This window comes from Pseudocercospora fijiensis (assembly GCF_000340215.1).
Source record: "Pseudocercospora fijiensis CIRAD86 unplaced genomic scaffold MYCFIscaffold_6, whole genome shotgun sequence".
Lineage (NCBI taxonomy): Eukaryota > Fungi > Ascomycota > Dothideomycetes > Mycosphaerellales > Mycosphaerellaceae > Pseudocercospora > Pseudocercospora fijiensis.
The window spans coordinates 3,895,330-3,906,663 of record NW_006921537.1 but is presented as its reverse complement, the minus strand read 5'-3'; the positions used below and the strand labels follow the sequence as shown (position 1 = coordinate 3,906,663).

Below are 11,334 nucleotides of genomic sequence, written 5' to 3'. Positions count from 1 at the left end.
AGTTAGATCCCGTTTCTAGGGATTACCCCCCTCCGCTATCTCGCTTAATCGTCCTATATGTAGTGTGTTGGTCTCGGTACTTTTATTAGAGAGTAGAACTAGAGCTTCCCTCGTATCACAGGTGTTATGGTTTAGTTAGGTAATATGCTAGTCAGCTGATACTATTAGCTGACCTGTGCTAAGAGGAAGGACATACAATGGGTATATTAACTGCAGTTTCTATAGTAGGCTCCTGATTCTTCTTTATATAGTTATATAGTTGTCAATCCGATGATTAGTTATATCCCTAGTACGATTCACAATAGGTTATAAGCCCGGCGTATACGCTCACCTATCTAGTTCAACTATAAAAGAACTGTTTCTAGAGTCCACTAAATAGAGCTAGCTATCTAGACCTATTAGGTACCTAGTTAAGAGCTCTAGTTCGGACTAAAACCTAGTAAGTGTCCCTTATAAGCCCTACCTAGCACTATACTAAAAGGCAGCTAGGAACGATAGACACCAATTAGACAAAGACAGTAAAGGAGAATCAAGTTCTTAGGAAGGGGATCAACTTCTAAGACTAGAAGCTTATATTCTAGGCGGCCCTTCTAGAAAAGGACCTAGTTAGTATAGTATTCTATAGACTTAACTAGGCTAATGAAATAAAACTACCTCTAAAAAGCATATTTATAGGGGACTTAGCCGATTAGCAGTATAGAGATATGTTTAGGGACTAGAAGAAGAAAGACATCTAAGCCCTAGGTATACTTATTGCTAGACTCGACCCTGCCCTTAGACTAGACTTCGGTAATACACCTAAGTTAGCTAAGGATATATACGACTATATTGAGGCTCTATATAAGCCTATTGTAACCGTAGATATATTTGATACTATTAAACTTATTGGGTATATTAGGATGCCCCTTACTAATCCGAATACCTAGTAGTACTGCGAATCTTTTTAGTAGTAGTTTAATAGATTCTAAATATCGATAGAACAATTTGCTAGCTTAGTTACAATAACAGAAGCGCCTATAAAGTTATCCGACATTAAGATGCCTAATATGCTTGTTAGGATACTGTTTATTTAGGGCCTTTCTGGTTACGAATAGCTTAGATCCTAGAAGTATAATAATAAGCCTAAAGCTAAGGACTCCTCCCTTAAAGTAATAATAACGTCCCTAAGGAGAGAAAAGCCTCCTAGATAGTCATCTAGCGGCTCAAAGCTTATTAGAGGGGCTATTAGCAATGATAACGACTAGTGCACTTAGTGCAAGTACAAGCATACTAACGCTAAGTGCTATAAGCAATACCCTAATATAGCACTACCTAGTTAGGGAAAGAAAGACAAGAGTAAAGATAAAGATAAAGACAAAGGTAAGAAGGGTAAAGGCAAAGGAAAGGGCAAATCTAGTAGTACTATTAACAATAATAAAGATGAATTAGACTCCTCCTCTAACTCGGAAGATAAGGGAGACTATTAGCTAGACGGCCTCAGTAGGGGCCTAATTAGGGGAGCTATTGCAAAGCCGGGACTAGCTACAGCAAGCTCTAAGAACCTAATAGCTAATATAAAAGTTTGGGATATAGGTACATTACTGTACATTATAGGGAATAAGAGCTAGTTTAGCGATCTTAAGCACCTAACTAAGCCTGTTTAGTTCTCCTAAGCAGTAGGAAAATTAAGTGTATTACGATTAGGAACTGTTAATATCTTCCTAACCTATAAAGGAAAGAAAACCCTAATTACTCTAATAGACGTCCTCTACTCCCCGAACTTAGATTGCAACCTAATCTTAGCAGAGCGTCTTTAAAAGAAATGTAGCATTTACTTAGATAGACCTTTAGGCACTTTAATACTTAAAGGTAAGCCAATTAGAAAGGTTAAGGAAGTATAAGAAGTACTTGCCCTTAAAGATGCTAGAGTTAAAATACTAGGCTCAGCTTTAAAACCAAACTTAGAATCGAGTTAGAAAGGGCAGCTATTAGCCCTAGCTATCGCTAGACTACGAGCGGATATATTGAGATAGCATTAGAGACTTAGCTACGTCGGCAATAAGATCCTAACAGCTACTAAGGAAGCTATTCTAGGCCTAGAAGAAGTTGATACATCTAAACTCGAGCACTGTAAGACCTATAAGCTCTCGAGAGCTTAAAGAGTTGTATTAAGAGAATACAGAACCAGACTAGAAAAAGCCCTTAACGAAGTCTATATTGACCTTGTTAGCGTACAACCACTTAATCTATTTAGAAATAGGTACATTATAATCCTAACTAATGCTAAAACTAGGCTTAGGTAGGGTCTATTACTTCGAAATAAGGATAAGGTAACAAGTAGTAACAAGCTAACCAACTAGATAACTAGAATCAAGAGGCAATATAACAAAATCCCTAAGATTATCTTTAGTAATAGCGGAGGAGAGTTTACTAACAACGATCTAGTATATTTTGTAGAGGAAGTTAGTATTAGATAGGATGTGTCTGCACTATATACACCGGAGCAGAATAGTATTACAGAGTCGTTAAACAAGACGATTCTACTTAAGGCAAGAGCAATAATAATTAACTCTAGCCTACTAATATACTGCTAGTGCTTTATAGTAATGCATTCGATTTACCTAACTAATAGACTAGTAAACTTAAGAACTAAGGAAGTTCTACTTAAGGCTTTCGAATTAGACTTGAATATCGGTAGTATAGACATTGACCTGTCTAAGACGAGACGATTTAGCTATAAGGTATTCAAATACCTCGAATCCGGGGTTGAACGACTTAACTCCTAGAAATTTGTACTAAGAGCTTTCGTTTACTAGTTTATTAGATTCTAAGAAAATTTATTAACAAACTATCTGCTTTGGAACCCGCACTAGAAGGATAGCGTATAGCAGCATAATATCAGATTCTCTCTATACGTTACCTTTAACGAGGACTTTATCTATAAAGACAATTTCACTAAGCTCCTAAGTACCCTTTAGAACCTTAGGGGGAGCCATTTGGAGGTAGCATCCCTTAGCCTTAGTAGGCTTATAATTAGGAAGATTAGGAAGACTCCCTTATAGCTTAGGGGGAGCAAGGTACACTTAAGCAAGGAATACTACCTTAGCTAATACCTACAGCTAATAAGCTAACACTCTAAAATTACTAACTAGAACTACTAGCTACTTAGTAGGAAGCTACTCCTAAGAAAAATCAGCACACTTAAGAAACAGATACTGCTAAACTAGAAGACACCCCAATCACTCCCTTCTAAGTCCCTAAGACTACTAGTAAGAAAAAGAGGGCTCCTAACCTACCTTAGCTAAACCCTCCTTAAGCCGAAGTACGACTTAGGTCTAGCAGAGCCGTAGCTAAGCATAACTATAGCAAGATCACTAAGATTGCTATAGCTGCTACTATAAAAGATACTTAGAAGCTAGCTAACCTAACAACCCTAGCTAAAGCCCTAAAAAGGCCTAACTAGGATGAATAGAGAAAAGCCGTTATAAAAGAGATAAGGTCTCTTAAAAAGTCTAGTGCAATCGAGTAGATTCTAGCCGAATCCCTACTAAAAGGCAGAATACCTTTAATAGGAAAATGGGTTTTTAAGATTAAATACCTGCTAGACGGCTCTATTGATAAATATAAGGCAAGATAGACAGCTAGAGGCTTTATATAGAAGCAAGGTCTTGACTATATTAACACCTATACTCCTATACTAAGAGTAGCTACTGCTAGACTTGTCCTTAGGCTTTTAGTAAACAAAAACTAGAAGCGAAGACAGGTTAATATCGAGACTGCTTTCTTAAATCCCCCTCTAGATAAAGAAATTTTTATTAGACCCCTAGAAGGCGCGCACCTATTTAAGAAGCATCCTCTAAAGTAGATTATCCGTATTAGAAAAGGATTGTATAGCCTTAAGCAGGCTGCTAATCTCTAGTACTATAATGCTTTAGACACTCTTCGTTAACTTGGCCTAAGTAGGATAAAGAGTGACTATTGCCTATAGTAAGGTAATAGTATTCTTATCCTCCTTTATATAGATAACTTCTAAATCTTTAGAACCTCTAAGGTAAAGATCGATGCTCTAATTGAAGGTCTTCGTAAGAAGTATATAATTAAGATTGTTACGTCTAACCTATTTCTAGGCCTTTATCTAAAGGAAGACAAGGAGGGAAACCTTACTGTCTCCTAGATATACTATACTAAAGAGAAGCTTTAGAAGTATAGCTTAGACTAGTACAAGCTAATAAAGCATCTACTTAAGAAGCTTTACGAGCCTCTTACAACCCCCTATAACCGTTAGGACTACTAGCTATTTAATACTATAATTAGTGAAATGCAGTTTCTAGCTAACTAGACTAGACTAGACATTAGCTATACCGTCAACTACCTTGCTAGGTTCCTTTAGAATCCCGGACCTAAGTATGTTATAGCTACTAAACATCTCTAGAGGTATATTGCTAGCATAGTTGACAAAGGACTTATCTTTAGAAAGAAGAAAACTTTAGAATTTCAGGCATACTCTAACGCAGACTTTGCTAGTAACCCTTTATTATTAAGATTAATATTAGGCGCCCTTATGCTTCTTAACAATACTCTAATTATATAGAGATTACAGCTCTAGAAGGAAGTCGTACTCTCTAGTACTAAAGCAGAGTATATTGCTCTAATAGAAGCATATAGAGAAATCTGCTAGCTCCGAAATTTGATAACTAAGCTTCAACTACTTACTAGGGAAGAAGTTAATAGGATTTACGTCTAAGTAGACAATTAGTTAGCTATTTCCCTTATTAAGGACTATACAAATTCTAAGAGGTCGAGGCACGTTTCCCTTAGGAACTACTACTATAGAGAACAGTATGCCTAGGGAAAGATTAGTGTCGAATTCGTTACTACTAACAAACAGCTAGCGGACTGTTTCACTAAGCCTAAATCTCTAAACAAAATTCTCTAATAATACAGCGTCTCTAGGACAAACTCCTAAGTTACTCCTTTAGAAAGAAAAATCTTATTTATAGGATTAGAAAACAAGCTTTATATACTTATTGAATTTCATTCTAATTTCTAGAAACAGCCTAGCTGCACTATACAGTCTAAGCTGCAAAATTTCTTTTATAATAATATTGAGACTAAGTAGGAAGAAATACCCTAGCCCTTAAGAGTTAGAAACTCTCTAATACTATAAGGCTTTTACTAATCTAGACTGCCTAGCCTATTTCAAAATCGAAAATATATATTATAGCTCTCTATCTACTAGAAAAAACCGAATCTCCCTAATTAGCTACCTATCTTAGTATTACTATCTTCGTAATTAGAGAAACCCCTCTAAGGACTACTAGAATTACGAGTCGAGCTAGGACTAGTAGACAACCTAGAACCTAGACTACGACTACGTCCCTAAGTAGCAGCCTAGGTATAAGCATTTGCCTACTATAGTAGCAAATTTGCTACTACCTAGGCGCCCTAAGGAGTACTCTAATCGATGCTAGACGGGACTAGCACGTATAGACGACGCTAATTAGTACCTGCTCTACTCCCCGGATTGCGAGGCGGTAGAGGCACTATAGGCGTCTAACGATTCGTATTAGAGCGTAGCCGAGAGACGTAACCTAACAAAAGGATTAGTGTTTTTGCTTTAAAAAAAATGTATAAGACTAGATTCAACTTACTAGAGAACTCGCATTAACTATAATAATTTAGACTAGCACAGTTAGTGCAAGCGCCCTTTAGGAAAGCGATATCCTAACCGTTGATTCGATAACTTAGAGTTATATACTCTAAGTACGGACCCTTTAACTGCTTACAAGGACCGTACTAGCTGTTACTAGTATACACGCGTCTAGTAGCAGCCGCATATACAAGCGCGGTAGGTAAGTAGTTAATATTCGATTTCAAGCCTAAATTGAATGCCTTAGCCGCCTTACGTAGACGCGGAGGCATACTTAGAAATAGCCGAGTATTATCCTAGCTCGTAATAAAATGCCTAACATTAACGTTGCGCAGCTAAGGCGGAGTCTACTCCGGACTAATATTGGTTAAGTACTAGATAATTCTCTAGAGAATCGCGATAGTTAACTAAACTTCCTTAAGGACTGCGCCTAGTTAGCAAATTGTTAGAAAAGGGGAAACTCTAATAGCAATACTTACTAGTCTTTACAAGTTAGAGCTTATTATAACGCGAAGGGTGCCGATTCTTATTTAGATTATTACTACCGCCGCCGCTGCTACTACTACCTATACTACTCGCTATACTCCCTAGGCTAGGGTAAAGAATTATCGCTATAATAAAGTCTCGACTGGCTATTAGACTTAAAAGGTCTTAGTAAGAATTTAAAATCTAGTAGAGACGGCTAGTACTTAGGGGATTGCTAAAGAGTGGATTGTAAAAGTTTAAGTTGTCTAGTTAAGTTTAAGTATCTTTTATAGGCGCCTACTAACCCTATAATTACGACTAAGGATATTACTCTAAAGCAAACTAATTAGTAAACAATGTAATACAAGTACGTGCAAGTAGTATAGCATATAAAGCTATATATAAAGCAGATATAGTCTAATATCTAAAGGCAGTTAGAAGATAAAGTGAAGCTCTAAGCCTAAATTTAAAGTATCCAATCTAAACAGTATATTATCTCTACTTAAGGGGGAGTATTGTAGTTCAGTTAGGTAATATGCTAGTCAGCTGATACTATTAGCTGACCTATACTAAGAGGAAGGACATATAATAGGTATATTAACTACAGTTTCTATAGCAGGCTCCTAATTCTTCTTTGTACAGTTACATAGTTGTCAATCCGATGATTAGTTGCATCCCTAGCACGATTCACAACAACAGGGGTCTATACAGCGTTTGAATGGGTCCCCTCGAGAACCTTAACTCTTTCATTCACCTACGATACCACTGTAACGTAGCACAGCGACGCGTGACAGCGTCTGAGCACATCGGAGTTGAAAGCAGGTCTTCCCCAAATCCTTGAGAAGTAAGGATTACAGCGAATAGCAACTTGCCATTCAGCGGTCCACGCCTAGTCACTTTCACTCCGATATACTCAGACGCTGTAGATCTTTCAATACATCTAGCAGGTTAGTCTCGGCACTTGAAATCCTCCAGACTTAGTAGAACTTTTCTCGCTCGTTATATAACAGACGTGCGTCCCTCGCCAGCTCGAAATAGTACCTACGAATATCAGGGCTCCCAAGGACACACATCGACGATCAATCCCTCCATCAAGCTACGGAAAAAATGGTATCTCTCCGCTTGCTCTGTCAACTAGCAGCTCTGCTTGCTCTATCCACTGCTCTACCGACTGAAAGCAATGCACTGGTCCGCTTCCTGCCGAGAGATCCTACAGAATCCGAAGTCACCCCTGGCAGCGTTTTCGAAGCAAGACAAACGCGACCACATTGCCAGGTCGTCCCTATGAACGAAGAAGCAGGCCAACTGGAGAACTCCCAAGGTTCATCGGTAGGATTTGAAGACGAGGTGACAATTACTGTCCAGGACCCTCAACGAGTCCAATATGTCGGAGGGACTCAACGTACGGGTGTCCAACTTGAACTCAACAATCCTTCGTGCTATCATGTAACGATGCACATTGACAACAATTCTTATTTCAGCAACATACCCGTCAATCCGAGGACAACTTTAAGCCGTTGGTGGCCTCACCAGGTCCCTATAGGCGGGTACTTTAATATCGAAATGAGGTATAATAATATGGAATAGAATGAATGTGTATAGTTTTTGGGGGTTGGTTTGCTGTTGTTGTTTCGGAAACTTCTAGCCGTAAACAGATCGCGAATCCCCTAAACGGATTCTATGGTTAAGTCCATGATGAGTTTGTATATGGAGAAGCAGGCTGTTTGTTGGTTGATCATGGAAGCGACGTTGTACGTTCTACTCTAACGCCGATACACGTTATTTTACCAATCGAAAGCTTTGTCGACGCTGCAGACGCTCTGCAACTGTGGTCACTTTTCGATCGACAGAGTCTCTACTCGGTGCTATCAGATTGTTGCTAGCTTGCAAGTTTTGATGCAGTGGGCGGCGGAGACGTACCTCCCATGGTTCCAGCGGGAGATTATTGATTTCATCTTGAGGGCAACGGAAGGAAGGTAGTTTTATCAATTACATGAATCCTGCGGTGCAGCGCATCACTTTTCAAGAGATTGCAATCATCCACGTCGCCACTTCTTTCCATGGCACTCCATCAGGTGCCCGAGTAAGCTCCATGGGCCGCCGCACATCTGGCCACAGGCTGAGCCTATCGCTGGACCAATCGCCAGCAGAGCGTGATTGTACGTCCTTGCTCTCCAGAAGAGGTCGATGGAGGGGTTGATGCATTGCTATGAGATGTGTGGAGTGGCTGCGGTTGTTTTGTGAAACGACATACGGCCTGGCTTGGTAGTTAAGATTTTTCAAGGCATTGACCAGATGAGCGCGTGGAATGGTCTGGGCTTTTGATCTTGCTTCATGATAACATCGTGAGGCTGGTTGACCGGGGCCAGCTGCCAGGAGTCCAGCACAAAGAAGGTGCTGGCAGCCATCCATCACAGTGGCAGATTGAGATGAAATGCAAAGTGTTAATAAAGCTGTTGTGAAGATCAATGGAGATCTTCCGATCGAATATACTCTAGAGCAGCCAAGAGTTTGTCAACGGATATCGACTCTGTTCCTACAATCGGCAAAGCTTTCAACGGTCTGATATGCGCTGTCGGTGAAAAAAATTCTTGCTTGCTTGATCACGATTGGCTGTTTAACTTTATCCGCGGGCTCTAGCATGTTGGATGAAGTGCTCTGATGAGCAGTAGAGAACTTCAGCCGTTTCTTGGGTGACCCCACGGCAAATATGCCACGCTCGAGCCCACCGTGTCCTTTGGGTCAAGCATTGGACCCGTATGCCATACCTTGATCCGCCGTGGCCCCCCCGACTGCGCATGTATGTTGTATATTCTTGATGATACTTGTTGTGAAGCGAGCGCCTCTTCGACAGCGAGGTGTCCTGTATCTGGCACAGGGTCATCCCCGGGGCATATGGTAAGCATGCCGGCGATCGAGAAGTCAGAAGGTGTTGGTCTTTCGGCATCCACGTTCAAAATCGGCTTGAGCGTGCTGCCGAAACGACGGTCGACGAGTGCCGTAGACCGGGAAGATATCGTCCTGCGGGCCCACCGCGGCATTTGGTAGTTCTACACATATCGGGTCCAAACTCTGGCGTGAAGTCGAAAGCATCCGGCCCTGTCAACCGTTTGCCATCAGAAATGCGGCGATGCTTGGCCCGGCTGGAGCAGCCAACGTTGGCCCACGGAACAAATTCCGCCATGGAAAGTTCAGGCACTGCGTAGCGATTAGCCTGTCAGGAAGGATGGCGAAGCCCTCATCATCGATACCGGAGTAGGAACGCTGTCTTATGAACAGCTGGCCCACCCAAGTATCGGTATCCTGTCCTAAACCAAGCACAGTGCTTCCGACACGACTGATCTGGGGATCAGCTTCTATTGGAGGTTATGATTACTGACATGTGGGCTCCAATCGTTCCTGAGGGCTAGAGACGGAATGTTAGAGACGGGGAAGTTGAAGTCATTTGGGTATCATAATCATGCTGCTCATTGTCCGTGCCGTAACGTACATCTTTGCTCGCCATTTATGCAAAATGGATGCCTTCCTGGTTGAAGCCGTACAGCATTTTCAGGAAATCTCCTTCATCGCACATTCGAGCGCGCTTTTCGGCGAGATTGTTCTCCTCGAGTACCTTTTTCACCTTTGATCTCACCAGTTCCGCAACCTTGCCTTTCCTCTTTCGATTTGGATTGTCTGCGAGCTTTTTCGCCTTCTTCTCTGCCTCTTCCTTGAAGAAGTCTGGTAGATCATCGTCTTCGTCCATATCCATCATGATATCCTCTTCCTCGTTTTCCGCAGCTGCATCGACGTCCATATCTTCATCGCCGCCTTCTAGAGGGCCTTCGTCGAGAGGTATGTCGTTCTGAGCGCAGAAAGTGCGGTAATTCGACTCGAGCATAGCCATGACGGTATTCGTGCCAATGAAGGCACTTCTCAGCACTCGGTTCTTCCTCACGAAGCAGACTCTGAGCAAGCCATCCCACTCGTCGTAGCTGATTTGTGGGCGAGGATTCTTCGGCGAGATTCGCACGACGTTCGATTCGACTTGTGGTGGTGGGTTGAAGTTGTTCTTGCCGACTTTCATGACATGATCCACTTTCGCCCACATTTGACAGTTCACACTCAATCGCGAGTACAGCTTGTCGCCCGGTTTCGCGAACAGTCGCATGGCAAATTCTCGTTGAAACATGAGTACGCACGAGCGCGGTGAGGGAGATGTAGCCAGAAGCTTGAATGTGAGTGGTGAGGAGATCTGGTAGGGCGTATTTGATATGCAAACGTCAAAGTATGGGAGCTTCTCCATCTTGATCACATCCCCCAGAATCAAGTCCAATCTCTTCGCTGCGGGTGTGCCTTGGAAGCGCTTGGTGATTTCTGAAGCCATGCGAGGATCCATCTCCACTGCAACAACTTTCTTTGCCTTTTCCAGTATGCGCGCTGTCAGATTCCCCGTACCCGGGCCGATCTCCAACACTACATCCGACTGCTTGACATCTGCCTTGTCGACAATTGCTTGAGCCACACCTGGATTTTTCAGAATGTGCTGGCCGAGGTCTGTGTTCATGCGAAAGACGTTGTTCTTGATGGCTCCAGCCTTGGCTTTGCGCGATGAAGCTCCGGCGTAGGGGTCGGATTTTGTGATGCCATTGCTGTTTTTGCGCGCGGACTTGGGCATGGCGGCGGCGGCGGCGGCGGCGGCGGTGGAATACGAGAGCAGAGCGTGAGTGCACTGCTATCGATATCGAAATTCTTTTGGAGATGCAGGGTCGATGCTGACTCGGCGTGCACAAGCGCGGCTTCACCCGGTTGCTAGGGCGAGGTGTGCAGCCAGCGCATTGTTTTGAAGCGCCGCATGGTCGACCGTCGTCCGCTCTGGGACAGACACTCTGACAGATTCATGCGGCTTTTTGGTTCCGTGCAACGCTCCCACGTCTGACTCTGCCGTCCACCTTCGCTCTAGATCTCCACCTCCATTCTGGTCCGAGGAGGGAAATTGTACAGCTTTGGTTTGGATGGGGAGTGGGATTGTATCCGGTGTCTCCGATCGCATTCCAGACACGCGCATTCCACGATTCGGCTCGAGTAGCATACAATGTCGAGCTACGACCGGGAAAGCTCTCGCGAGCGAGACTCCCGGCATCAGCATTCCTGGAGCGAGAGCAGCGGACGGGCGAGCGTCCCCATGTGAGTCCTCCGCCATACAATGCGATGGTTGATGCACACGCGCCGTACACACGACTCGGCATGATACAGGACTT

The 11,334-nt window shown here is 42.7% G+C and overlaps 2 protein-coding genes across 2 annotated transcripts; one reads left to right on the top strand and one right to left on the bottom strand.

Moving 5' to 3' along the window:
• The first annotated feature begins 7,167 nt into the window (after nucleotides 1-7,167).
• On the top strand, nucleotides 7,168-7,907 carry MYCFIDRAFT_211843 (uncharacterized protein). Its single transcript, XM_007930431.1, has one exon. The coding sequence runs from the start codon at nucleotides 7,202-7,204 to the stop codon at nucleotides 7,679-7,681; it is 480 nt and encodes a 159-aa protein (XP_007928622.1). The 5' UTR covers nucleotides 7,168-7,201; the 3' UTR covers nucleotides 7,682-7,907.
• Nucleotides 7,908-9,541: 1,634 nt separating this feature from the next.
• Nucleotides 9,542-10,751, bottom strand: MYCFIDRAFT_155610 (uncharacterized protein; the record flags this gene model as incomplete). Its single annotated transcript, XM_007930430.1, has 1 exon — nucleotides 9,542-10,751. The coding sequence occupies one exon, from the start codon at nucleotides 10,749-10,751 to the stop codon at nucleotides 9,600-9,602; it is 1,152 nt and encodes a 383-aa protein (XP_007928621.1). The 3' UTR covers nucleotides 9,542-9,599.
• Nucleotides 10,752-11,334: the final 583 nt, after the last annotated feature.